General features: G+C 57.9%; 14 protein-coding genes across 14 annotated transcripts; 8 read left to right on the top strand and 6 right to left on the bottom strand.

The window, feature by feature from the left end:
- Positions 1-178: 178 nt before the first annotated feature.
- On the top strand, positions 179-1,466 carry UV8b_05976 (uncharacterized protein; the record flags this gene model as incomplete). Its single annotated transcript, XM_043143473.1, has 4 exons — positions 179-288; positions 415-553; positions 621-824; positions 897-1,466. 4 exons carry the CDS (start codon positions 179-181, stop codon positions 1,464-1,466), a joined length of 1,023 nt encoding a protein of 340 aa, XP_042999406.1.
- Positions 1,467-1,833: 367 nt separating this feature from the next.
- On the bottom strand, positions 1,834-3,702 carry UV8b_05975 (uncharacterized protein; the record flags this gene model as incomplete). Its single annotated transcript, XM_043143472.1, has 4 exons — positions 1,834-2,272; positions 2,378-2,498; positions 2,568-2,685; positions 2,782-3,702. 4 exons carry the CDS (start codon positions 3,700-3,702, stop codon positions 1,834-1,836), a joined length of 1,599 nt encoding a protein of 532 aa, XP_042999405.1.
- Positions 3,703-3,823: 121 nt separating this feature from the next.
- UV8b_05974 (uncharacterized protein) lies at positions 3,824-4,471 on the top strand (the record flags this gene model as incomplete). The annotated part of the gene is made up of 1 exon (XM_043143471.1): positions 3,824-4,471. The coding sequence occupies one exon, from the start codon at positions 3,824-3,826 to the stop codon at positions 4,469-4,471; it is 648 nt and encodes a 215-aa protein (XP_042999404.1).
- Positions 4,472-4,966: 495 nt separating this feature from the next.
- On the top strand, positions 4,967-5,701 carry UV8b_05973 (uncharacterized protein; the record flags this gene model as incomplete). Its single annotated transcript, XM_043143470.1, has 3 exons — positions 4,967-5,336; positions 5,431-5,541; positions 5,628-5,701. 3 exons carry the CDS (start codon positions 4,967-4,969, stop codon positions 5,699-5,701), a joined length of 555 nt encoding a protein of 184 aa, XP_042999403.1.
- Positions 5,702-6,060: 359 nt separating this feature from the next.
- Positions 6,061-7,125, bottom strand: UV8b_05972 (uncharacterized protein; the record flags this gene model as incomplete). Its single annotated transcript, XM_043143469.1, has 3 exons — positions 6,061-6,252; positions 6,355-6,486; positions 7,018-7,125. The coding sequence occupies 3 exons, from the start codon at positions 7,123-7,125 to the stop codon at positions 6,061-6,063; spliced, it is 432 nt and encodes a 143-aa protein (XP_042999402.1).
- A 3,052-nt stretch (positions 7,126-10,177) lies between these two features.
- On the top strand, positions 10,178-11,863 carry UV8b_05971 (uncharacterized protein; the record flags this gene model as incomplete). Its single annotated transcript, XM_043143468.1, has 1 exon — positions 10,178-11,863. One exon carries the CDS (start codon positions 10,178-10,180, stop codon positions 11,861-11,863), a length of 1,686 nt encoding a protein of 561 aa, XP_042999401.1.
- Positions 11,864-13,566: 1,703 nt separating this feature from the next.
- On the top strand, positions 13,567-16,213 carry UV8b_05970 (uncharacterized protein; the record flags this gene model as incomplete). Its single annotated transcript, XM_043143467.1, has 4 exons — positions 13,567-13,738; positions 13,790-14,606; positions 14,841-15,882; positions 16,184-16,213. 4 exons carry the CDS (start codon positions 13,567-13,569, stop codon positions 16,211-16,213), a joined length of 2,061 nt encoding a protein of 686 aa, XP_042999400.1.
- Positions 16,214-17,689: 1,476 nt separating this feature from the next.
- On the bottom strand, positions 17,690-18,409 carry UV8b_05969 (uncharacterized protein; the record flags this gene model as incomplete). The annotated part of the gene is made up of 2 exons (XM_043143466.1): positions 17,690-18,010; positions 18,098-18,409. The coding sequence occupies 2 exons, from the start codon at positions 18,407-18,409 to the stop codon at positions 17,690-17,692; spliced, it is 633 nt and encodes a 210-aa protein (XP_042999399.1).
- A 986-nt stretch (positions 18,410-19,395) lies between these two features.
- Positions 19,396-19,747, bottom strand: UV8b_05968 (uncharacterized protein; the record flags this gene model as incomplete). Its single annotated transcript, XM_043143465.1, has 2 exons — positions 19,396-19,582; positions 19,668-19,747. 2 exons carry the CDS (start codon positions 19,745-19,747, stop codon positions 19,396-19,398), a joined length of 267 nt encoding a protein of 88 aa, XP_042999398.1.
- Positions 19,748-20,429: 682 nt separating this feature from the next.
- On the top strand, positions 20,430-22,274 carry UV8b_05967 (uncharacterized protein; the record flags this gene model as incomplete). The annotated part of the gene is made up of 3 exons (XM_043143464.1): positions 20,430-20,556; positions 20,738-21,420; positions 21,471-22,274. The coding sequence occupies 3 exons, from the start codon at positions 20,430-20,432 to the stop codon at positions 22,272-22,274; spliced, it is 1,614 nt and encodes a 537-aa protein (XP_042999397.1).
- Positions 22,275-22,696: 422 nt separating this feature from the next.
- UV8b_05966 (uncharacterized protein) lies at positions 22,697-22,936 on the bottom strand (the record flags this gene model as incomplete). Its single annotated transcript, XM_043143463.1, has 1 exon — positions 22,697-22,936. The coding sequence occupies one exon, from the start codon at positions 22,934-22,936 to the stop codon at positions 22,697-22,699; it is 240 nt and encodes a 79-aa protein (XP_042999396.1).
- Positions 22,937-23,294: 358 nt separating this feature from the next.
- On the top strand, positions 23,295-23,777 carry UV8b_05965 (uncharacterized protein; the record flags this gene model as incomplete). The annotated part of the gene is made up of 1 exon (XM_043143462.1): positions 23,295-23,777. The coding sequence occupies one exon, from the start codon at positions 23,295-23,297 to the stop codon at positions 23,775-23,777; it is 483 nt and encodes a 160-aa protein (XP_042999395.1).
- Positions 23,778-23,821: 44 nt separating this feature from the next.
- UV8b_05964 (uncharacterized protein) lies at positions 23,822-24,025 on the bottom strand (the record flags this gene model as incomplete). Its single annotated transcript, XM_043143461.1, has 1 exon — positions 23,822-24,025. One exon carries the CDS (start codon positions 24,023-24,025, stop codon positions 23,822-23,824), a length of 204 nt encoding a protein of 67 aa, XP_042999394.1.
- A 341-nt stretch (positions 24,026-24,366) lies between these two features.
- UV8b_05963 (uncharacterized protein) lies at positions 24,367-24,717 on the top strand (the record flags this gene model as incomplete). Its single annotated transcript, XM_043143460.1, has 1 exon — positions 24,367-24,717. One exon carries the CDS (start codon positions 24,367-24,369, stop codon positions 24,715-24,717), a length of 351 nt encoding a protein of 116 aa, XP_042999393.1.
- Between the last annotated feature and the right edge of the window lie 1,533 nt (positions 24,718-26,250).

Genomic DNA, 26,250 nt, shown 5'->3' with positions numbered 1-26,250 from the left:
GAGGGCGTGTTTTCTTATTTTATTATTATCATTATTATCTTTCGTATTTTGTTTTTTTTTTTTTTTTTTTTTTTTTTTTTTTTTTTTTTTTTTTTTTTTTTTGAATAGCAAGACTGTTTCATTCTAGCTGACGGTGTAGAAGTTTCATCTATCAAAGGTGTTACGAAAACACACAAAAATGTTTCGAGTGTTCTTCATGTGCGCCCAGCCTCGCTCGGTGGGGACAGAAGTACGCCACAAGGCTGGCTTCCAGTTTCTGCAAGATGAAAATATCCCATTCTACACCTTGTTCGTCCATTCACGGACAACGTACTCCGTCAGCTGCCCTAACAGTCTTGGCTCGTGGGACAGCTCGTGTGGCTGCCGGCACCAGTTTTTTATTGTTTCGACCCAAGACACCCAACACTCCTTCAGGCTTCATCAAATTGGCCTCGTCCACTCTCAGCGGCTGCGATTCGACTCTGCTTCCATGGCCGTCCTCGAGGGTTGGTTCCCCCCTACCCGGGAGAACTGGGAGATCATACTTCTTTCTTTCCGGATAAGCTATCCCATTGTACGCAGAGAAGCACCACGTGTAAAGGTCGTTGACGGAGTACGCTGACGGCGTGGCACGGTGGCAGATTTCGCTCTTGCAGATTCCGCTCTCCTGGTATGGCATGGGCAAGACGTCAGTGGACAGCAGGCTCAATCTTCCCGGTCGTGTCGGCTGGATGGCCATGGAGGCGCCCGGGTTTCTGACCCTGCTCTACATGATGAAGACGCTGCCGCAGCAGCACGGAATCGATGATTTACCATGGCAGAATCGCGTTTTGGCAGGCCTGTTCGTAAGTCGGTTGGCCGCGACCAGCTGCGGGAGGCGAGTGTTGGCGGTGCTGACCCGGGCGCACAACAAACAGGTCATCCACTACGTCTACCGGGCCATTGTCTTCCCGCTCATCCAGCCCTCCATGTCGCCGATCCATGTTCTCGTCGCGCTGATGGCGCTCGGCTTCCAGGTGCTGAACGGCGTCTGCATCGGCGGGTGGCTGGCTGCCTATGGCCCCACGACGGCCGAGGCGTGGGACCGGGCGTCGTCGACCGGGCAGTTCGTCCTGGGCATCGCCATCTTCTACGTCGGCCTTGCGTCCAATTTCTTCCACGACGAGGAGCTGCGCGAGATCCGGAGGACGGAGCAGCGCCGGCAGCAGCGCGCCAAAGGCGGAGCCGTCAACGTGGAGAAGCATTACCAGATCCCGCAGGCCGGCTTGTTCCGGTACGTCCTGTACGCGCATTACCTCTGCGAGTGGGTCGAGTGGTCGGGGTTTCTGGTTGCGGCGGGCTTGGGGTGTGTGCCCGCGTGGACGTTTCTGTTGAACGAGGTGTTTGCCATGTTGCCGCGGGCAGTGAAGGGCAAGAGATGGTACATTGACAGGTTTGGGCAGGAGAAGATTGGGAAGAAATGGGCGGTGATTCCGGGGATTATCTGAGCCGTGGATTCTGGAGAGCACTCTGGACCGGCGTTGGAAGCTCGTGGGAGCCCGTGGGAATCCTTTGGAGGCTTCGACGGTTTCATCACTGGGAATCACCAAACCACCAGTTCAAAGCTCGGTTCGCGCTGAACCTCGGAATACACCTGTTAGACTTTCCGCCTCGCTGAGACGGCGTCCCAACAGCTCCGATCCCCACACAAAGCATACCCCCGTCTTTCTTTCCCTCGTCCTTGCACGATTTCCTGCCATGCAGCAGCCGACGAAGCCGACGCAGCCGACGCAACCGACAACCCAGCAGCCTCCACACGCATGCAAGCGTCACGCTCGCACCACCTCCCCTCTCTTTCTCGCCATGCCTCGACCCTTACCTCCTGTCATAAAACTTGCGCACCCATCGTTTCATAACGGCAAGCTCGGCATCAATAATCTTCTTCACGCCCTCATTCACCTCGCCGTTCTCCAACACGTAGTCATTGCAATGGCTTCCCTGGGGGACAATAAACACAGGCCGGTCTTTGTCGCCCCTGAACTGACCGCCGGGGCGATACTTGCTCGAGACGGTCGCCGGTCGCCACGGGTCCCACTCGCCATTGACCCAGATGAGTCGCTTGGGACCGACGCTGTCCCATCCCCCCGTTCGGCGGTTGACGTCTTCCGCTCGGACGCCCTTTTCCATGCCGACCACGTAGTTGTTGACGCTGGGGAAGTACAAGGGGCACTGGCGACGGAAATACTCTACGTTGAGCAGAGGCGGTGGGAATCCGACGGTGGAATGAGGGGAGCCGTCTTGCCAAAACTCGAGGCTACAGCACTCATGAGCCACCGACTCCTTTTTTCTTGTGCTCTTTTCTTCGATTCTCTCCCTGCAGAAATAGGAGAAAGGGGGAGAGAAGGGAGGGGGAACTCACGCCTCGTTGCACAACATCCACTCCCATGCCCGGTCCGAGTTACCGGCCGAGGTGTTGGTGTAAGCGTAGTTCTGGACATTATGCGAGTCGTAGCAGCTTACGCTTGACGCTTTGGCGCAAGCTGCCATGGTCAGCAAGCCAAGCCGAGCTGATGAAAGGCTCTTGGGGCCTCGTCTTGTTAGAGACATACCTCCCTCTCCCGAGAGGAACACCTCCCTGAAATACTTGGCGAAGTTCTCCAACGCCGGCGACAATCCCACGCCCTTGGCCCCGACAGGCTGGGTCTTGCCCGAACCCGGCCAGAATCCCTGCACCACCCCCCCTCTCCATTAGCACCTTGCGAACCTCGACCAAGAATACGGAGAAGAAAGAGAAGCGTTACGTCCCCCCCCAAACCCACTCACCTCGATCCAGTCGCACATTTGGAACAACCCCCCGTACCCCGAGTAGAACTGCTGCTGCTGCCACCAGCCCAACGGGTACATGGTCGCAAAGACAAAGTCGTCGTCCTGCAGCTCCCCCAGGCCGAAGGAGTCCTTGAGCCGCCGCCTCGCGCCCTCGGGCCTGGTGGTGAGCTCCCGCTGCAGATGGGCGCTGATCCTCTTCACGTCGGCGCTGCAGTTCCTCGGCATGGCCTCCTCCACCGGCGCGAAGTACTGCCAGAAGTCGCCGACGGCCTGGACGACGGCGCTGCTGCAGTGGTAGGCCCAGAAGGTGCCGGGGGCCAGGCGGGCGATCCACGCGGCCAGGGCGCCGGAGTAGGAGCAGCCCGTCAGGATCCAGGGCGCCTTGTCCGGCCGGGACGAGCCGCTCGGGTCAAAGGGCAGCTCGACGTGGCGGGCAAAGCGGACCACGTCCCGGATGGCCTGGTCGACGGTGAGGTACTGCAGCGTCTGGGTCGTCAGGTCCTGGTACGGCGACGACGTGCCGAAGTAGCGGTGCTCCAGGACGATGGCGGCGCCGCCGTTGGTCTGGGCGAAGGCGCCGGGCAGCGTGGCGTTGGTGACGTAGCCCCGCGCGAGCTCTCCGGAGCTCTCTGTCGGCGCGAGGAGGACGACGGGCGACCCGGGCGCCGTGTAGAAGTCGGCGTTGTACCAGTACCGCTGGGTGAAGGTGCCGAGGGACGGGTTGTCGTGGTCGATGAGCTGCTGGAAGGTGCCGTTGTAGATGTTGATCCGGGCGGCCGCCTTGAAGGACACGCGGAAGACGCCATCCCTGGGGATGTCATCCTTGGGCACCGGGGGGAGGGTATTGAATCTCTTGGGGCCGACGGCGGCGGTTCCCGGGACGGCGGCGGCCAAGGCCGCCAGCAAGGAAAGACGCATCTCGGCCGGTGGTGCCCAGGTGCGGTGCAAGCCCGAGCTGCAGGCTCCGACTTTTTTTGCAACAGGCCGCGCGCACACGGCCCCTTTTTATACCTTGGCCGTCCTGCCGCGAGAAGCACCCATGTCCAACTATCTTTATGCGGCAGGAGGCCGCGGCAGACGGACAACAACCAGCAAGCCCGAGCGGAGCTGCGTCGACGACCTGCCATCCCGGGTACCATGTGCCCGTCTAGCTCTGGCCACGACAGAGCATCTCGCGCCGAAGCAGGAAGGACTGCTGAACCTTGCTCCGGGCGTCCCATTGGCTTTGGATCCCCCGAGACGAGCTGCTCGTCCCCGAGTCAAAAAGTCAGGCCAGGCCGAAGACGGCAGGTGTCGGAGCATCCATGCTGCACTCGCTGCGTTGGACTCCCTGCAAAGGTTCTATGGGGATCCCCTCGCCAGGGCCTTGCCCAGCAGCTTGATGTCCGCAGCCAGCGCCCCTCGGCCCGCGAGTTGCCGGCCCGACAGGCAACCCCCCCGGACACAGGAACGCCGAGACATCCGGGCCGCTGAGAAGCCCCCCAGCGCACAGTGCGCAAACACCGTGGTGGCTTCGCTTCGCACTGGCCCGGGGCCTGGTGACATCGCCAGCTTCCCTTTCCCGCCTTCGTCCCTTTCGCCCACGCGCATCTGCGCATCCCCTTCGCCATGGCCGCGGACGGCAATCTCCCAGCGTCAAGTCGCCGCGGCAGGCTGTCTGCGGACCTCGCCGTGCTGGACGCCATGACGAACCGACGCATGCCAACGGCGTCGCGATGCCGCGGGGCGCCCGCTCCCTGATTGCCGTCCCAAACAACCAAGGTTCTTTGCAAAATGGAGTCCCTTTGCACGCCCGCTTCGCCGGCAGTATTCCGGGGCCTCATCAGAGTGCAGAAAGACAGGCTGCCTTGTCGTTTTTTTCCCTCGACCACGGACAACAACGCGCGCGCCGTCCCGTCCCATCCCATTGTTCCCTCGAAAACTCACCTCTGCCTCACCCATTGCTCACAACCGCGCAACCACCTCAGCGCGCATCTATCTGCATCGCGATGCGTGAACCTCGCAAATCAAGCAGTCCAGCCAGACACAAGCAGAAATCACGCAGCAGAAACCTCGCTTTGAAATAAAGCAAACCCAACCAGGCAAACCCGCCCACGAGCATCACCACCCCGCTTCACATCGAGCAACCCAAGCATCAGCGCAAACCCCACCCAAAGCGCAAAGCGAAAGCAGGAGCCGAAGCATGTGGCCGTCCCCGCCGCCCACCCCCCTCCCCTGGACGTGGACCTGCCACCGCTGCTCGACGAGGTACAACATCGCCGTCACGCGCCGCTGCCTGTCGTGCAGCCACCGCTTCTGCCTGTGGCACGCGCCGCGCCACCCGCCCGTGTGCGCCGTCGAGTTCGACTACGACGGCTGGAGGGCCTGGATGCGCTGGAGGAGGAGCCTGGCGCCGCAGGCCGGGGGGCCAGGCCGCCCGCGCGACTGCTCCCTCGAGTGCGATTACCCGAGCCAGTGCCTGCATGCGAGGTATGCCTCGCTGAGGGACCATCTGGTCAGCACGGGGCAGTTTGAGCGCGGGGGCTGGGAGGATGCGCTCGAGGCTCGTGGTGGTGCGTGGTGCTGGCATTGAGTCTGCCGTTTGGACGGCGGCGGCGGGGGATTTACGAGGTGCCAAAGCTGTCGGCTTTTGCCTGGGCGCTTCAGTCGCCGAGGAATCATCAACGTTTGCCTGGTTATTTCAGTCGCCGAGAAAACATGCGCTTGCCGAGTGCACCGCGGAGTTGGCAGAGTGCATCCTCGCTGTACGCTCGCTCAGTATGCTCAAGACCTCGCAATCTTCATTTCCGAGAACCAAAGAGAACCCTACATTACTACTTGTACATGACACCCTCCTCCACCAGGGAATGCCAGCGATTCCATCAGGTGCCTCTCTCACGCCGTCCATTTTGTCTTGCCCGTCTTCCTCGTGTTTTGATTTTCTTCATCCGCTTGTCCCTCCGCCTCCCGGTTCGAAAGAGGACCGTGTTATCGAACCGCGTTGTTGCCTCGGCTCGCCCGTTGCAGCATTTCCAAGACGCTTCCCGTCTCACGTTGCTGTATCGAGCCTTCCCCCCTCCCCCCGCGTCGACGCCCACTGTCAAAACAAAAACAAAAAGATCCGTAGATATCCCTGACCCATAAGCACAAAGAGACACTCCTGAATCCTGAACCCAAAACAAGTCAAACCAAAGGACCCAGCCGGTCCCTTGACGAAAATCGGACAAAAGAGATCAAGAAGGAAAGCAAAGGGGAAAAGAAAGCCGGAAACCAGAGAGAAGTTTCAAAAGGGTGGTATTATGCCTCAATGGCCTGGGCCTTCTTCTTCTTCTGCTCGACTTTGAGCAGCAGGGCGCGGTTGATGTGTGGCAGGACCCCACCAAAGGCAATGGTAGCGCGGATCAGAGTGTCCAACTCTTCGTCGCCACGGATGGCCAGCTGCAAGTGGCGAGGAGTGATGCGCTTGACCTTGAGGTCCTTGGCGGCATTCTGAAAAGTCGACCGACGCGCGTTAGTGAGGGTGACGCAACAGGCAGCCAAGCTGTGAGTCCAGTGACGGATGCCAAAAAAGAAGGAAAGGGAAACACGTACGCCTGCCAGTTCCAAAACTTCAGCAGTCAGGTATTCCAAAACAGCAGTAACGTATACGGCAGCCTTGGCGCCGACACGCATCTTGTTTTGGGTGTTTTGCTTCAGGAAACGCTTGACACGGCCGCATGGGAACTGACGGTCACAAGTTAGCATTTTGGTGAGAGCTGGTTGCTTGATAGCTTTGCGACCCAAGCCGATTCCTCCTCTTGCCTTTCCCCCCATCGTCTGCGGGATTTGGCTATTTTTTGCAAAATTTTTTGTAAACATCGTCGCTCGTGAATGCTCGGTTTTTTTTTTTTTTGCGGATGCTGCGTGTGTAATGCAAAAGCCAGCATCTACTTCGCATTAAGGGGGCCGGAAATGCTGAATCCGCCGCGTGGGCCGGGCCGGGCTGGGAACTTGTTCGCGCGGGATAGCAGTCGCCAGAAAACCGAGTAACGTACTTGTTGACTGCGCAGGCAGAGGAGCCCGAAAAACGACGCGTGGAAAAATTCCTTTGTCCACTCGCGGCGCCGGCAGGGCGGTTTCGCGCCAGGATAGCGTCACGTCGTGAGCGTGGTGAGCGCGAGCGCGTCATCCAAGGGTGGCCGAGCTGGAGGAAACCCCGGTTTTTCTTGGGTCGCAAAGCCGTAAATCGCGCGATTAAAGTTGACAGTTTCTTACCTGAAGGCCAGCTCGCGCGGAGTGGCTCTGCTGCTTCTTGGGACCCTCGACGCTCGTCTTGCCTCCGGAGCTTTTACCCCCAGAAGACTTTCCCTTGCCGCCAGGCATTTTGCGGTTGACTTTTGTTAGAAAAAGAGACGAGGTTGCGGTAGCGGTATGGTATGTATGGTATGCGACAGCGGTTGAGCGAAATGCCGAGAGCTGGAAACGCGTTCAGATGACGGGTGGACAAGAGGTTGGTGGGATGTTTGGGCGAAGAACCGGGGGGTCGCCAGTGGAGGTGGCAGAAATTTAGGCTGGGCAAACCAGAGGAGCGGCAGGAGGCTTGCTGGGCGCTGATGCAATGTTATTGTTTGCCGACTTTCTGTTTGCGGAACGCCAGGCGTCACTGCGCCTGCACCACCTACCTGCACCACCTACCGCCGCCTGGGCCGGGCCTAGCAGCGAGCTGGGCAGTTGGATCAGGTCCCCTGTGGCTGCCAAGTCGGCCCCAAGGCTGCGACAAAAAAAATCGCCCATTCTTGTCTCTTCCAGGTCCCGCCCGGAAAAGAGTTTCACCAAAGCCCGGCCCGAGCTGGGGAGGTCGATGTCACGTGCCGGGTGACGCGCTGGTGGGGCCGTCTGCGGGACTCACAGCGGGCTGTGAGTGGACAGAAACGTAACGTTGCTGGCGCAGGAGGGGCATCGACTCAACAGCCATTGCTGCAATGCGAGGCGGCAGGTGCAAAGAATGACGCCGTGGTCCGAAGATGACGTTGGGACGTTTCTCCCATTATCGTGCTCGGCCGCGGTATCCCATAGCCTCGGTCGTGGCTGGAGGGCCTGAAGATTCCGCCCAAGCAGGCCGGAAGCCGGCCAGTTCGACCCCGATGTGGGGGAGCATGCTCGAGTGAAGAGGAACCGCAGTCTGGTAGCTGAGTTGGTCGTCAGGTCAATTCCATGGCCCAAGAGCTGCTGCAGGGAATGCGCATCGCAAGAGCAGGGGCTTTTACACATAGAGCGTACTCACAGGGCAACTCATGGCCAGCCTGGGCGGATGCCGGTGCTCTCATTTGTGTATCGTGGAGCAGCATCATAGGTGGTTATGCTGGGACCGATGTCGTCGATGGTCGATGAAATGTCGTCGATGGCAGGCTTTCAACGGCTGTTGCTCGGAAGCAGGAGCCAAAGTAGTCCCGCTGTGGCTTGGTTGGCAGCCACAGCCGCAATGGGGCTTGGTTGGCTGATGATGCTGATGATCTGATCCATGAGCCCCCACTTTTCTGCCTCCGCCTCGATGCCCCTCGAGATTCAATATTCAGAAACTCGCGATGCCACAAGAACCGCCACAAAAAAGAGCCGGTTGGCTTTTGGCATCGTAACGAACGCAGAGTCTCTCTCTGTTGACTCTACCCACTACAACAATATCCACGATTAGTTCTCCACTGTGGTGGCAGCTAAGCCTCACAAAGATTTGCGACTCGTCAGTCCCGCGTAGGACTTCAAGTGCAGTCCACCAGGCCACAGCCCTTCTGCCTGTGACTCGCAACTTTCCCACCCTTCTCTTGGTCCTTCACCGGTTCCATGCCACTGGCTCTGCCAGTCTCGGTAGTTTTCATTTCACGGGGTCGAGACTTGAGAATATCAGCCGGTAAAAGTACTCCCGCGTTTCAAGCAGCAAACACCCCTTTGTTATCTCTCCGGATGCCGAGGCGAGGCAGCCAGCCGCAACGTTACCAACATTCTCCTGGATTCAGAAACGCTACAATGCATCCGAATAAACCCATCGACTGTGCGTCGTGGACTTGTTTCACGACGGAGTCTTGTTTGCACCCGCCCATTCATAGGGCTCCTGCCGTTCTTGAGCCAGTGACATCTTTGGACAAGGTGCACGATTCCGCGTACGGGCCAGATTAGAAGCCTCAATAAAACGAGGCCCTTGTACGGCAGAGGTAGCTTTCTCGAATTCCGTGTTTGGTCCCGCCGTCTTCTGGGATGAGGCTTGCCTCGCCCTGTAGTTGCAGACCCATGCGCAGCCGGAATCCTCGTTGGCTTCACCACGCACATGTCGGGTACCAACTTTCAACCTGACGAGTTGATCCAAAAGACAGGACACAATGGCGACGTTGGTTCTGCGAACATGAATCCGTCGTCGGGCGCTTAGCCAGGGACCAAACAGAACCTCGCTCTGAACATCGCCACGGTCCAAGACCGTCGTCTTTTCCCAGGGCTCAGAGGAGCCATCTTTCGATGCTCCGAATCACATGCCGGCTGCGCTAGGAATGACTCAAGGCGCTCATTTGACTTTGGGCAGGATACTCTCGCCTTTGCATGAATCCGGTCCAAACGCACAGGGACTTTACTCGAGATGGTGGCAAGGAGGGTGTGTTGAGACAACTGATCTCAGAGATCCCTCCCAGATCTGAACGAAAAGCTGGCTACCAAGAGCATATTCTGGAGATGTTTCCTGATCTCTCAACCTGGTGCCAACTGCAAGTAGGATAATCAGAAAATCAACGCTCCCAGAGGGACAATTCATCCAACCCGGACCAAGTGCGGCAATTGGCGGACTATCCATGCCAATCGTTTCTTCATTATCCACATATTGGCAAACCTTGCTCTCCTCACTAACACATGATCTAGGATTCAGGGGTACTCACTTCACCATGGCTCGTCCGCCGTTGTTGAGCAGCATGTGCACGGGGTTGAGTACGAGCATCATTCGCTAAGGTACGGAGTACTTGACAAACGTAGAGGGCAGCGAAACAATACGCGGCCCTGCGATGAATGCCTGAAAACTCTCTCTTCATCTCTTTTCTTTGTAGCTGCAAATCACGATAGGCGAGATGCTCAACTTCTGTCTTTTGGTGCTGCGGCGCGCCTTTCACGCCTCGCGCCGTATTGCCCCTGCTGACGTTTGTTCGCCCTGCAAGTTTGCTACCTGCTATGATTTTCGTCCTTGTTTCTTGTCCCGTCGACAGGTCTCGAAAAGCAGCTTTCATGTAGTGTTTTCCTACATTCATTAGCCTTAGCTGAAAGCCTCGGGAAGCAATCGCGTTTGCCAAGACAAGGCAGTGACGAGAGAGCTGGACAGCACGCATATATAAGTCTTGGGAGCAAACAGCCTCAAGACAACGCCGCAAATCAGGACAATTCCCATATCCTCCAAACAAAGGACACCATGTCAATCGTTGGCGTCGTCACACTCGACGATGGCGTCTTCGCCAATCCAACCGAGATACTGCACGACCACCTCCAAGTGCCCCAGTTCCTACCTCGAACAGCATGGCCGACTGCGGACGCTGCCAGGGAGATGCAATCCGCCAAGCTCGACCCGTTCAACCTTCCACTAGATGCTGCGTCCTCCAAGGCCCTTTTCGAAAAGGTACTCACCATGTATCGACACCTGGCTCCCATGCCGCCCTTTATCAACAACGGCTTGTCATATAGCGGTATCCCCTGGTTTTTGCACGTTGCCATCCTCCACAGGCTCTTCAACGGCACTTTCGGAACCCACAGAGGCCTCTCTGTTATGGAAGTCCAGTGTCTTCTGGCGATTGTTTCCTATGGAACGCACGAGTCTGTTGCGTTCATCAAGCCATACAGGGTCAAAGGGCTACCGGATGCGTCGATGCCACGCACAAAACCCAATACCTTTGAGGAGGTTTGGAACCCGACGTACGACATGCCCACCAAGCTGGGGGGGTTCCACGACGGCAATGAAATACGAGGCTCGGAGGAATGCAAGCGGCTCGTTTGGGGCAGGAGATTCATCGTAGTGCCGATCATCTACGGCGTCAACGACCAGTGGGGCATGACCGTGTTCGACAGGTTCTCAGGGGACTTGTACATCTTCGACTGTGCGGACGACGAGCTGAAGACGCAACGGATAGACTCCTGCATTCACTTCTGGATCGAGTTTTGGAATGCACTCGGGATGGCCAAGACGTTCAGGTACTTTGTCGGCAGAGTCAATCGGCAGCCCAGCGTGGAGGACTCGTCGCTGCTATGCGTAATCTGGCTCATGGATTTGCTGCGGAATCAAGTCGGGAGGAGGATATCCAGCCTGGACGAAGGGGCGATAAGGCAAGACAAGGACGTGTGTGAGCCGGACGTCAGGCGGCCGCTGCAGAGCAGCTTACACCTGAGAGACTGGGTGCCGCTCGGGTGTCAGGCAGGGAGAACATCGCTCATGGGTGTGAGAAGAATCATACGGATTCTGATTTGCAACGAGCTGGGATGGAGGCACCACGATATCATGAACAGGCGATACGCCACGTGGCAGGGGGCCACGATGCCATCGCCGTGGGATCTCTTGTCCCCGGTCGTTGAACAACTCGGACGGCACGGAAACCAGGTGGATGCGAGCATCTTCTGGACTGGGCTCGGCGGACCGCAGTTTGCGTTGGCAATGAAGACGGCAGTGCCGCCGTATTCTTCGGACCAAAACAGGAGACACTACCACATCCCTGGCCACGAGAGGCACCTAATTGAGACGGATCACCGGACCTTGTCATCGACGAGGCCGTGGACTCCTCCCTGGACGCAAAACATCGTGTATACTCCCAGCCGGCCCATCACTCGTCCTTTGCCGGCCGTGCATCTCCGCGTCAGCAACCTGGTTCCTCTCACGGAAACCAATACAGCAAGAACACGAAACTTTACCGTCAGACTGACCAACACGCTGGCGAGAGAAGGATACGAGGATCTGAATCAGCCGCTGGTAATCACGTTTGACCGGATCCAATTCCGCCAGGATCGGACGGATGGTTTTCATCTCAGGTTTGCTTTGAGTGTGAGCGTCGCGGGGGGTGAGCCCGTCGAGACAGAGGTGATTATACCGGTGGGGGAGGTGCCCCCGATATAGGGATCCTCGCCCTCTCGTGATTGGGGGAATGTTTCATGAGTTGTTTGGCAATTTCCCTTTGTCGGGTTTCTTTTGTTAGGGCGCGTTGTCATGGTGCTTTGTTGGTTTGCCGGAAAGCGAGCTGGGAGGGGGGGGGGGGGGGCGACTGGATTGCGCGAAAACCAGCGATTTAATCAGGTCGACGAAAAGGGGCGACTGCCTCGAGCTCCTCCTGGCTCCCCTCTCTTAGCAACCAACTCGCCGTGGCACAGGGCTCAGGTCCAGAGTTGATGGGAGAACATGTCGCTTGGATGCGACGCGGCAGACACCGGCGGCGCCGGTTCCTTTGCGCACACGGCAGGCATCGTACGACAGACGGTATGTATGGTAGACACTCGTTAGGTATTCTCAAAATCGTCTCTGCGATTCCAACCAGCTCCATGGCCACGTACACGACGCGTGCTGATCCCCGTGCTCACCCTGATCCGTACGCAGAGGATATCTGTGCCCATATTTCTCCGAGGCATGCACGGCATATAGACATGCATTTTGCATAAAAACGTTTGATGCATTCTTTCAGCGCTCATGTTCCGTGGCCTTAGGTACCTACCTCTTAGTAAGGCGCAGTTAAATGTACTCCGTACCTTTTGGGCACTTGAGAACCCGGAATTACCTAAGCCATCCACAGGGCCGCAGGGCCCGTGGGCGAATTAGAATTCAGCCCCTTACCATCCCTTTGAAGGTGCTAAGGTGCAGCTTTCGTACTGGACCAGGGTTTGAGCCAATAGAAAGCCGTATATAACAGGGTACATCAGCAGACGATGAAATAGTATAATAAGATAAGTACCCACAGCATCCAGAGCTACAAAGCCCTACGTCCCACTCCTCATAAGATATAACGCGCCATAGGGCGATTTCCGCTAATTTAGCTATAGAAAATATGTAATATGCCCTGATTAATAGGTCGTATTTAGCAGTTATACCTCCCGATAATTATTTATTAGCAGGTATATAGTAAATACTATAGTTACTAATATAAGGATTTTTGTGGTTAATGTTTGGCAGTCTAGTAAGAAGGAGGTACCTGCTAGGTATCTAGCAGAAAGTGGGTCCAGTACAAACGCTGCACCTTAGCACCTTTAAAGGGATTCGAGAAGTCTTGTGCAGAAGAAATCCACGCTCGCGACCAGCATCATCGTAGCTGCAACCTTGCAAGCAGCATCCCTCCTTTTCGCAAGCCCGACCCCAGCCCCGACCCCAGGCTGCAGACCGTGGCCTGGGATGCTGCTGCAAAAAAACCACTTGAACTCTACTGACTGACGGAATCAGAACTTGGTTCGATTAAACCTCACTATGCCACCGCCCGTCACGTTATTTATCCACCGCCCATATTCCACCAGGCCTTTTCAGCCCAGTACAAGACCGATATAAAACCCCGGGCCCTAGAATGCTCAGGCAAAATACGAACATATCTTGAGAGAAAACTCCGGAAATCCGAACATCGCGAGAACAGTATATCTAGGAGGTTAATGATATTAGCCCCCGGACCTACCGTGTTTTGAGGTTACGTGGTCTCTCGGAAGGAATTAACTTTCGACTGCATCCCGTGCCAGCGCTACGCAGCCATTTAACGTCGCCGGCAGGAGCGAGGCCTCCACAACCGATCAGGATATCGAATATCCGCCAATATCGGGAAAGTTGTGATAACATAACCTGCACCGACCATGGCACCACGCAGCGACGACCGCATCATGTCAGACCAGTCTAGATTGGAGCTTATCAATAAGCATCCAATCGGAGATGGACTCGGCACCTTTCGCTTTATGTTTACCTCGTATTGCACTCAAAGGAATCTCGTGTCTACAGTGGACGCGCTTCGTCAGCTTGATTACGAAGGTAGTACGGTGGCTCCCCAACGTCCACATATGATGCTGAAATGACACACAGAACTTCGAGCCCTTTCCAGCGTCCTTGCAATATCTTTGGCGACCCTTCCGGTATCGAACATGCTTCACTTGACATCTGGGAGGACCACCCTCCGCACGCATCTTCAGAGACTTGGAAGTGCCATCTCGTCCCCTCATGCTGGCCACTGCGTCATTGATGACCTCAAGCCACTCCTTGAGATGGCTATGTCCGACCAAACTCGAGATGAGCAGATTTGGGACTTTCTTTCCACCACAGCTGTTGAGACGACGCCTCCTCCGCAACCAGCTGCAACTTCGCTGCAACAAACCCCATTCCGGAGCACGAGCAGCGTTCTGAACTCGCCAGAACTCCGTCGCCATATGGATCAACTTTTAACGCAAGAGCTAGGAAGCTTCTCCGTCGACGTTCCTAATTTCTGTGACGTCTTCTTCGGCGGCATCCAGGAGCTAGACAATTTATCTCGGACGGTCTTCAACCGGTGTCTTGAAGGCGATGACCCCCTGTTCAACGGGAAGTGGACCAAATGGCCAGTAAACCCAACACAAGAGAACGTCTTACCTTGGTTTACCGACCTGGTGCCAAAGCTAGAAGCATTCGCAGCTTGTTCTGGTTCAGCTCCCACGCGCCGACGGAAGCTTCTGGCGCAGCCTAGGACACCACTTCTAGGTTCTACAGGTAAACGCAGCATGGACATTGGTTTTGTCAACAGTGACCTCGAGTATGAACAAGCCGCTAATCATCCGAGACATCGATGGTCACACGTCCTTATCGCTTGCGAACTAAAGTGCAACCCAAAGGCTGATATTGCATCAGTTGCATGGATTGATCTCGCAAGGTATGCACGAGAGGTACTCGCTGCCCAAGATACGCGCCGTTTTCTATTGGGATTCACTCTCTGTGGGTCTCTTATGAGAGTTTGGTTATATGACCGGCTAGGGGCTGTTGCCTCGGAACGATTCGACATCAATACCGATGACGGGGCCCGCCAATTCATTACTGTAATTTTGGGATTTCTTCTCATGAACGAGGAGACACTTGGCTTTGACCCGACTATAATAACAGCTGACAGGCAGCACTACATCGAGATCGAACGAAAGGGTCAGAAAGAGCGTCTCATCATTGATAAGGTTATGAAACGCTCATCATGTGTCTCTGGTCGAGCCACCACTTGTTGGAAAGCTCACCATGAAGATGACCCATCCACGCCACTTGTCATCAAGGACTCATGGCAGTATATCGAACGGGATGAAGAGGGTGAGTTGATACAAGAAGCGACTGAGAAAGGTGTGAGCTACGTCGCCAGATATTATCACCATGAGACTGTTCGTATCGGCGCTTCCGATGATGATGTCAAAGATAATGTTCGACGGGGACTTGATGTTACGAAGGCACCGAGTCGTCAGTCAGGGCGGAAAAAATTACTGTTGCGCGCGGTTCTTCTCACGTCTACTTCCAGCACTTCAAAAAAAGGGCAAGGCTCTGGCTCGAAACGACCATCCAGTATTGATGACACCATACTGCCACCAGCCAAGCGCTCGTGCTCCACATCTTCAATGACGGCAGCACCAAACCGTATCCACCGGCGGGTCATCGTTAGAGATTACGGGAAGCCGATCTACGAAGCAAGCACTCGAGCGGCTTTACTTGCGGCTTTCGAGTGCTGCGTAAGGGGACATGAGTTACTTTACAAAGCAGGCTTCTTGCATCGAGATATTTCAACCAACAATCTCATGATAAACGAGGACGCGGAAAACTCATCCTGGCCGGGCTTCCTTATTGACTTCGACCATGCTATTAAAATCCGGCGGGATAGCGTATCGGGAGCGAAGGGAAAGACGGGCACGAGGGCCTTCATGGCTATCGGTCTACTCAACGGCGAAATTCATTCTTTCATGCACGACCTGGAGTCTTTTTTTTGGGTCCTCTTTTGGATCTGCATCCACTATGAGGGCCACGGCAAAAGTGTTGGCACGGTTAAATATGATCACTGGAACTATGACAGCCTTGAGTTACTTGCGGACATCAAGGCTGGTACGATTGCTAATGAGGCTACGTTCCTCAGCAGGTCGGAAACGTACTTCACGCCACATTACAAACCTCTAATCCCGTGGGTAAATGAATTGAGGAAAAGAATATTTCCAAATAATCAGGCCTGGAAAAGAGAGAATCCTCGTCTGTACTCATCAGTTCTAGACGTCATTCAGCAGGCACAAAAGGATGAGCACGTAAAAACGCAGTAGCGGATTATGGAACATGCAACAGGCCCTAAACCCAAAACCTTGTACCCTTATGCCCTGTTTTCCATTAGCAGTGACCTTCACCTTCACTGCTACGAATATGGTTGCGGTTCCGAAGACTTGGGAGGGGTCGAAGTCGACGAGGGTACCGTAGGATCTGACGGATGGCTCGTAGGGGCTGACGGAAGAGGCGAATCATGGGTAGTCATGGACGAACATGGGCGTTTATAGAGAAAGTCATGAAGAAAAGCACGGTCAGATATGTGTATAGCCAAGTTCTTGCTCTCCATCTCTACTCGGGGAGTTTGTCATTTGCGTAGAACTTTTATCAAGGCCTGTACTATGCCCATTTTTTAAGGGCTGGCTAGAGCCTACTTGCGAATTTATCTGTGAGGATGAGGGACCTGGCCCTAGGCTAGGATTGCGTATGACTTTATATACTGGTACTATTATGCGAAATGCTTAATCATGCTGACCTATGTAAAAGGGGGATGCAGCCGGCTATTGTGCTGTGAGAGGGCCTACTTGATGAGGCTGTTGATAAGCCTGTTGATGATGATACAGTCTACTAAAGTAGCCTGTGCAGCAGCCTGTGTAGCATCTGCAGAGCCTTATAGTGCCTGAGGCGCACGTACTTGGGATTCTCAGCCCGCATGTGGCACCGCGGCAATCCTGGCTCGGGAATGGGCTTCGTTTTCGCAGCAGGTTTGCCTGACGACAATCTGCTGTTGGCGGCGCTGGGAATCCCGGCACCGACCTGCAATGCAGGCAAGTCTGGGAGCCCTCAGTGTGATTGCGGAGTCGATTTCGCGCAGTCTGGTATAGTAGCGTGTCGTCTTTTTTCACCGAGGCTCCTCGAACCTCCAAGCCCAAGCTACATACATACCTGGGGGGTGGTGTTCTGTCCTGGTCCTCGTCCTGCCGTAGCGTGCGGATTCCATCGAAATCAAATAGCGGATTCGCAAGATTCGTCCACGAGTTCCACCGTCGGGCATTACACGCACTTGTCGGAATACTGCTCCAAAGTGCTCGATATCGCGGCTCGCAAGTTTCAAAGGGGGCGCCGGCCGGCCCGGACGCCCATCGGCGTTGAGCGACGCGCCCCACTCCGGTCTTGGCGGCCGCGTGCTGATCCGTCGAAACGCTCGGCGGCCAGCCTAATGGTGCCCCTTTTGGGAAAGGCTACATATGACAGAGCGAACGACGTAGAGCGGCCCCAACGTCTTTGTCTTGAAACCTCTGTTGGGGTCGTAGAGCAAAGAGCGCCCATGGTCTTGTAACCTCGCATCTGGGACAAGGCCGAGGTTCAATCCCGGCCAGTGACTTGTTCCACCGGGTGAAGACGTGTACTCGACCCATGGGCAAGTGAGCAGGTTCTCGGCCGCCAGCATGGGAACATGAACGCTTGGGGCGAGCAACGCACTGGTGTATTTGTGGCCGCACGCTCTGGAGACAGCTACCTAGATCATCCCGCCGCAACGCATCGCACTGCCTGACCCGAACGCCCTTGATGTATCCGGCACTGTAGACAAGAGGATCGTCCTGGAAAGGGCCAACGAGGCGGCCTTGGCAAGCAATCAAACCAAGCCTGCCCTTGTGCTACCGTCCACCATGTGAACCCAACCGCGGTGCCCAGCCGCCCCCAGCTGCTGCCCCCCCCCCACCTTGAGCCCTCCATAAATCAAAGAACCTTCAAGGTCTCGCTAAACGGCAACTTGGACGGCTTCTCCGGGTGCGGCTGCGCCTCGTCCCCGTAGTTCATGTGCGCCTTGAGCTTGTAGTCGTCCGGGACGCCGCAAAACTCCTTGATGGCGGCCTCGACGGCCGGAATGGCATTCAAGTGCTGCAGGTTGGCGCCCAGGCCCTCCAGCTCGAGGGCGGTCCACACCATGATCTGGTTCATGCCGTTGGCGTGGTCGGAGAACTCGGCAAACATGTGCGCGGCAGACTTGTGCTTCTCGGCCGCCTCCCGGACGGAGCTGCCAGACTCCCAAAAGACAATCTGCGCAAAGGGGCGGGTCAGCAAACGCATCCCGTACCCAGGGACGGCCCATTCTCCAACCCGGGGGTGCGGAAGGGGGGAACTTACCGAGCCGTAGGCGGCGCGGAAGGCGGCAAACAGCCCGCTCATGTGGTTCCACACATGGTCGCCGGCGGCCTTGAGGACGGGCTCGGCGGCCGCGGAGATGACGTCCCAGAACTGCTTGTGCTTGTCGGCGGTGATGAGGGTGATGCGCACGGGCTGGGTGTTGTACGAGGAGGGCGCAAACGAGAGGACCTGCTCGATGATGCGCTGGACCTGCGCGTCGGACAGCTTGCTGGTGCCCTTGAGGCCGTAGACGCTCCGGCGGTGGCTGGCAGCCGCGAGGAACTGGTCGGCGGTGAGGGGTGCAGAGGCCATGGCGGCGGGTTGCCAACGGGGGGGTCCAAGTCGGAAGTCGGCGAAGGGGAAGAGAGGGGGGGGGGAGAAGCTAAGCTGCGATGCGGTGCGTGGTCGGGAGGGCAGTTGTTGACGGAATGGGAGTGCTTGGTGTGCCGCGGAGCAACCGGATGCTCAGCAGCGGCCGAGGGGGGTTGCACCCTCGCTTTATCACCGTCGGCAGCTGCTGCTGCCGTGGTGCCGCCGTGCTGGAATGTTCTTTTTGCCCGCCAACAGGTGCGCGGCCAAGTTTCTATGACTGCTATCGCGCTTTCTGCAGGCGGATTAGCTAAGCCGCCCTGTGGTGTCGCCCTGTGGCGCGGCCCGCGGCCCCGAGCCAGGCCAATGGGACGACGACGCGCGTGGCCATCAGGGCCACCTGGCCCGCTTGGCGAGCATTAGGCAACCCTGAATCATCAGGGACCCCGCCCAGGGGCCATCGGAGACCCGCAGGCACCCCGCCGTGCAATGCCGCCCTCAGCTTGGTTGCTTAGTGCACGCTTAGTGCACGCTTAGTGCACAAGACCGAAATTCATGACAAAGATTACAAAGCGTACCTAATCAGGCAGGTGTGCGGAGTCATCATTACAAATGCCCCGCTCGCCACCTACCTACGCCGTACGGGGGCGCTTTTTTCGGCACTCCGGACGGCGGGCGTTGCGCATGCGTCAGCTGTGCCTCCTGTCGGTAATCTGCAGCTTGCTTTGCTTTCTCGGCCGTCATGTATTAAATGCGATGAACGCATGGCAGGATTCGATGATAAGGTTGGAGGTGGGCTGACGCTATGGCTGTCGCGGATGGCGCCACCTTTGGCTTGTCCACGCTGTAGCCGTTGTACCTTGTAGCTTTACCCTCTGGTGCGCGTGCCTGTGCACGTGCCACGAGCGCGGCCGGCTTTCCTTTTTTTTTCTTTTCCTTTTGCATGCATCTTTTTTGCTCCTCCCTTGACTTCAGGCTTCTCCCCTATTCTATTCTCTTCCTCGTCCAAAGCACGCCTGGCTGGCGTGGTCTGCACAAGACGTCTCCGCCCTCGATGCGGATTCGCCCATGTCGCACCGCGCGAGCCGGTTCGCGGGATATCCCAAGCTCTCACCAGACGTCCGTCTCGCCCGTGGCCGTGGATGCGTCGGCTCAGCAATGGCTCGGCCGGCCGGGCTGGGGCCATGGCGCCACAATTGCCGCCCGGCGTGGCGGCCGCAGAGAGGGTTGATGCCGCGTGCTGCAGAGATAGAGAGGCTACAAGACGGTGTCGATCGAGAGCTTGATGTAGACCTTGATCATGTCCAGCTCGCTGGGTGCGCCGGCTTCTCCGACACTCATTGCTGCCAGCAGCGTCTCATGGCAAAGACAGCCTGCCGGGTCTCATCTACCGACCGGTAGCCGAGGAGGGCACGCAAGCTTACTTTACCTGAATACGATGCCTTTCGTCAAGCGGCCTTCTCTGTTGACTCTGGTGGAGAGCCAAGCCCCTGGGCCTCGCCAAGTGGTTGGCCCAAGCCATGCGGCAAAATCGCCGGAATCAACGCGATGCCGAGTGTTGATGAAAACGAAGCCGTGAAATCCGGCCCGTCACAGCACCATCTTCATGGTGCATGGCAGAGGGAGGACAGATGGCAGACGTAGCCTTGTCTCAAGCCTGTCGACTCAACAAGCCTTTGGCTGCCCTCTGCAGGTAGCGCGGCAGCGCTCGGGTCCCCTGGCCACGATTGTTTCCACAATTACTTCGTATGGCAAACTGGACTCGCGGTCCGCAGGGGTCTGCTCACCACCAAGACCATTAAGCACGCCGGAAATTAGAAGCACAGCCCCTGCTTTGTTCTTCTCTGCCTGGCGTCCGAGGTCCGTAAATGTAGGGATAAGTCGTATTCGTGTGGAGTCTGTACCCATGGTCATGCCTCGCTCCGGATATATGGACGGTTTTGTTCATGTTTCAATACGAGATTTGCCGCCGGGAACCAGACATTTGGCGTCGCTTCCATCCGGGGTAACGTCTCGCGCTCGGATGATCCGGCCTTCTACACACTCACCCGCGCCAATAGCGTGTTTCGCCGTCATCGTCAGATCTCAGCCAGACGTGGAAACGGAAGAGCGACTTCGGCCTCCTCGGAACTTGACATCGTCCGGGCCAAGTCAGACAGATGACTGCATCCCCCGCCAACGCCGCTGGGCTTGCCTGGCTCGCACGACTTGTTAAAATGAAGCCGTCCTGCTCCGCACGGCAACGGCCTCTCCTCTTCCTCCCACGATTGCAAGCGCAAGACTTGCCCCTTTTGCCACCATTCGTCCCGCAAGACTCGTCGCGTCGGTAAGCATCTTCGGCCGGCTCGCCCAGGCCAGCCAGGACGCCGCCTTCGAAGGCGCTGCAGAACCTGTTCAAGCCCCCGTCGCACGTTGACGCCCACGCGTCCGACGCCAACGGCCCCCGCGTGGCGGAGCGATCGGCCCCGACGTCGCCGTACCTCAACGAGCGGTCCGCAAAGTTCGCCGTCGACGGCAAGGCGATCCCCCTGGTCCCCTTTGACGCGGGCGAGTCCTACGCCGGGCTGCTGCCCATCTCGGACCGGGCAAACGAGACGCGCAAGCTGTTCTTCTGGTTCTTCCCGTCGCCGGCGGCCCAGGCGAGCGACGAGATTGTCGTGTGGCTCAACGGCGGGCCCGGGTGCTCGTCGCTGGGGGGGATGCTGTCGGAAAACGGCCCGTTCCTGTGGCAGCCGGGCACGCTGTCGGTCGTCAAGAACGCGTACGCGTGGTCCAACCTCGCCAACACGGTCTGGGTCGACCAGCCGGTCGGCACCGGCTTCAGCCAGGGAGAGCCCGACATACGCAACGAGGTCGAGCTGGCCGAGCAGTTCAAGGGCTTCTGGAGAAACTTTGTCGACACGTTCGGCCTGGCCCACCGCCGGGTGTACCTGGCTGGCGAGTCCTACGCGGGCATGTACGTGCCCTACATTGCCGACGGCTTCCTCGAGGCCAACGACGCCAAGTACTTCAACGTCAGCGCATCGCCATCAACGACCCCGTCATCGGCACCCTGGGCCTGCAGACCCTCCTGCCCGCCGAGCCGTACCTCGCCCACTGGGCCGGCGCGCTGGGGCTCGACCGCGCCGCCGTCGCGCAGCTCCGGAAGCAGGCCGACAAGGACGGCTGCACCGAGTACACCAACCGGTACTTTACCTTCCCGCCGCCCGCGGACCCCTTCCCGCCGCCGCCGCGCGACCAGGCGCTCTTCGACATCGCCAGAGAGCTCCTCTTCACCGCCAACCCGTGCTTCGACCCCTACCACATCCTAAACACGTGCCCGCAGCCGTACCAGCCGCTGGGCGACCCCAACGCCCGCGGAAAACCCCCGCCGTCCGCCCCGGAGACGTACTTTGAGCGAGCCGACGTGCAGCGGGCCATACACGCCCCCAGCATCGACTGGAAGCTCTGCCGCCGGGGCGTCTTCCCCCACGGGGACGCCTCGCCGGGCCCGGCCCTCGACGGCACCCTCGCCCGAGTCGTGGCCAAGACGCGCAACGTCATCATCGGGTCCGGCGCGCTCGATTTCCTGCTGCCCACCAACGGGACGCTCTTTGCGCTGCAAAACACCACCTGGGGGGGAGCCAAGGGGTTCCACGAGTACCCGTCCACGCCGTTCTTCGTCCCTCGCCACAACGTCTCCGGCGGCGGCGTCGTCGGCAGCAGCGGCCGCGTGGGCGTCTGGCGCGAGGAGCGCGGCCTGACCTTTTACGAGGTTGCGCTGGCGGGTCACATGGTGCCGGGGGATGCGCCCAGCGCGGGGCTCCGCGTTTTGCAGCGCCTGCTGCGGCGCATCAAGGACTTTTCCAGCACGGAGCCCATGTTCTAGGCCGCCAGGCGGCATGCGCCTTTTTTTGGTCCGGAGCACGACGTTTGGGTGGTGGTGCTGCAGGGCGTCTCTGGCCGCCAGGTAGGCTTCGAGGCGATGGATCGAATCGCCGCTGGCCTGTGTTGATGCTAGCGCAAGCATTCTGCGACGGGGAACGCGGCATGACCTGGTTCCCCTTTCGAGTCTCGACGGTTGCCCCCCCCCGGTTCGAAACGCAGCACCGTCAGGCACGATTCCGCTCTCGGGGTTCCCTCTCGCATCGAGCCAGATGCTGCTGCGCTTGCTTGCTGGCCCCGCGGCTCAAGCTGCGCCAATCCGCTCTGGCTCTGGCGCAGTCATTATTCAAAGGCGTAGGAGCAAGCCACGATGCGGTCGTGCTTCAAGGGGGGCGGCACTTTCTTCGAACCCGGCCCGTGGAGCCGCTACGTGTGGGTTTGGTTGTGGTTGCTTTTCTGGGCGTGGGTCCTTGCCGTCCCGTAGTTTTCCGTCGAGTTTTCATGTTCACGCCGATCAGGGCCGTCGTCGCTGATTGCTTGTTCCATTGCGTGCGTGATTGCGCCGTGCTTTGCGCCGGTGCGTGTCGTCCCAGTGTCCGTGGATAAGCTACGAGGCCCCGTTGCTGCTGCTGCTGCCGCGCCCAACGCATGCCCCTTTTCTTTCATGGCTGCCGGATGAGAAACGTGGACGCGTCTGCCTCTCAGCACCGTAGACTCCAACCTGCGCACCACGCCAGCGTCTACACATCCCAGATTGCCGGGACAACCACCACCACCACTACCAGCACGTCCCGAACTCCGCTTGCGTGTCTAGCCCGCAACCCAACACCAAGCCGATGCTGCAAACCCATCCCTCGCCAGGAACGCCTCCCGTGATAATCGAACCCGCTCGTCGGCGGGTCCAGCCGCCATGGCAAGGCAGTTCCGCAGCCCGGGGGGGACGCGCACCCCGTCGAGCCCGGCAAACTGAACTCGCCGCCTTGAGCATGCAGGCAGGCGTCTTTGGCAACAGCTTCCGACTCCCATGCACCTCTGGCCCAAGAACGCCCGGCCCCACCCCGACCTCGTGGCCGGATACCAGGCCTCGTTCCCATGCCAAGCTGCGTTCCTTTGGGCCGCGCCGCCAGTTCCTCCTGGTGCCCGGCAGCCCGCACGCACCCTTGCCGAGTCGCACACCCGCAGCGACGGAGCGCTGCCAGCATCGCCCGCTTGTCCCCCGATGGGTGTGCCGGTAGACTCCGGATGCCGGCCCGGGCGGGCCCGTCAACCGCCGGCGCTTTGGGGTCCGCCCGACGGACACCGCAACGCCGCCCGGTCGGCCTGCGATGTTTTTTTTTCGTCGCGTCATCGGGAGGGAGTTTTGGCGCCGAAGGAAATCCAGCCGACTGCGTGCCGGTCGGTGTGCGCATCCGCACGGCGCTATCGCTTGCGGTCGGGAATCCCCCCGCGCGAGGGAGCAGCAAAGCAAAGCGTTGAATCTCTTGCTTTCTGCCCACACTCGCGATGACTCGAACAGGCATTGCTAAAGAGTTCCAAGAACGATACAGAAGCCTAGAATGCACGTGGTGGTGATTCGAAGCAGCCGAATCTGCTTCTCACGCACAATGCCAGACCTGCATCGCCGCGGCGGTGCTGATGCTCGCCATGACCCGATGCGCCCAGTCCGCGTCCACGCAGTCCCTTCGACTCCGCCCCGGCTCCCGGAGGCTTCCCCATGTAACAGCATGTCGTGTGTCCTTGCCCTGCAGACCACATGATGCAGGTAACGCAAAAAGCGAATCGTCAGTCATCATCTTGTGCAACCCGTATATATATATTCGAATGCCCCCTCCAACCGGCGAGGCCTCGGAATGGTGTGACAGGGTCCAAGACCAAAAAAAGAAAAAAAGAAAGAAGAGGAACAGGAAAGCAAACGGGAAGAGAGCCTCCCAATCGCCGGCCGCTCTTGGAACAAGTCCCGTCCCACTGGACATCTATCTGGCGTCTCTTGCATCCCAAAGCACCGCTACAGGGGGGCAAGGCAATAAGATCAAGTCCCCCCCCCCAAGGACCTCGATTCTCGACAGCCAAAGCCGGTTGCTGTAGACACCGTCCTCATGTCGGAAGAATTCAGACAGCTATGTCGCCACGCAGAGCTACGCATCGCGGAAACAAGGGTGCAAAAGGACCAGGTCATGGTCACCATCGGGCTGCTCGACAAGGAAATCCACGAAACGACGAGGTATCTGGCGCAGCAGGAGCAGAAAAGAGCCGTGGCCATGTTTACGCGGCCGCGGACGACGCAGCTCGACGAGGATGTGGCGCGACTGACGGACGATGTCGACTGCCTGACCGACTGTCTGAGGGCGCTGGAGCATTCGAAATCGGTGAGCTTGACGCAGCTGAGGGAGCTGGACACGATGCTAGCCGGCGATAGGAGGGTTTTGAAGATTTGCAGGGTTGACTAGGTGGCCGGCAGTGGAAGGTATAGACGATCTCGAGGGGCCTCGTGTCTAGGTGTCTAGGTGTCTGTATGCCTGTGGTAGAGAGCGGAAGGCAGCGACATATATGGCATGATTTTCTGCCGCGTTGCATCGTTGATGATATCGATAAGTCTGGGAAGAATGGTCATGGCAGGACAGATAGTGGATGCACCCCACTAGTTTCTGGCTCTTTGTGTGAAGATCTTGGAAAGCCGTCATAATCTGCATGCGCGTATGAATTTTTCATCATCTACTCACATTGACTTCTCTTCCAGAATGCAAGACTTCGTGGGCAAGTCTCGCTAGCCAATTGTGAAACACGCATAAGGATCCGCGCTAGTCAAAGGAATTTATAAACGGCCAGCCCAGGGGTGGTGTTCTTTGGCTTGGCTCTGCCGAGTGAAAACTCTTGCGAGATTCGACTTCTAGCCATCCACTATTCCCTCGAGTCTGTGTGATTTCTAACCACGTCTTCGGTACCCCAATGGGTGGACCTGGAAAGCAGTATTCACCGTCTCCTCTGTTGCCCATTGCCGAGAGGAACCTGATTTAGCTCATCTGGCAGGCGTCGGACCAGCAGGTGATGAATCAGGCAAGCGTACAGATCCAACGCTGGCATTCCGTCGGGTTCACTCCTGTAGAAACCTTGCTTAGCATCATTCGAGTTTTCTGTCTGATTATGCATCATGGTGCTGATGTACTCCGCCGTTATTGACAGCAAGCCGTGACATCTGCGGCGGCAGCAGAGCTCCCCATTCCAGTGACATGAAGACGCCGATGGCTCTGCGCTCGTGTGCCGAATGCCCCATCTCTCGACATCCCCCTAAGCTCGCAATCGCTCGTTGGGGTTCAACTTCGGGAGGAGCATCTCTTGCCGTGTTGGTGCGCCGTAGCGGTACGGTGTGCGAATCGGGAACGTCCTAGGAGTGAGCATCACCAGAACCGTCCCGGCAGCTGCAGGTGCGCCCTGAAGACAGAAAACAAAAACCGAGATGGCAGCGCTGTGACCGGGACGAAGGGCAGCTCGACGGGAACGCCGACCCCGCATGCCTGCCTGGGTTCCTGCCGCAAGCTCTCGCAAGGACGCGCCTTCCCCATCGCCCAACGACGCCAAGCGCAGCCGTAGCCGGGCAAGTCGGCTCGCTCGCAGCTTCCGTCGCCCCGCCTCGCCACGAGCAGGAGCGATTTCCGCCTGGATCTGCTCTTTGCCGCGTCAAATCGCGTGCGGTGGCAGTCCGAAGGCTGCGATGCCACCTCCTCATTTCCTACGACCATCTCGTCTTCCTCTTTCGGGGCCAAGACGACTGAAACTAGCCAAAAAAAAAAAAAGAAAAGGAGAGTCTCGGCCATCTTTTCCCTCTATCGTCTACAACAGAGTCCAGGGCATTCATTATCTCTACCATCCTGATTCCATTATTTCCTTGCATCTACTCAGCTCCCCCACCTCGATCCCCCTTGGCCAAGCTTCGTGTCGTGCAGCTTGCCCCAGCACCTCTTCCTCGCCACCCTTCGACTTGT

Source organism: Ustilaginoidea virens, chromosome 4 (assembly GCF_000687475.1).
Source record: "Ustilaginoidea virens chromosome 4, complete sequence".
Classification (NCBI taxonomy): Eukaryota; Fungi; Ascomycota; class Sordariomycetes; order Hypocreales; family Clavicipitaceae; genus Ustilaginoidea; species Ustilaginoidea virens.
Note: the sequence above shows the minus strand (reverse complement) of the source record. Positions and strands in the feature narration are given on the sequence as shown.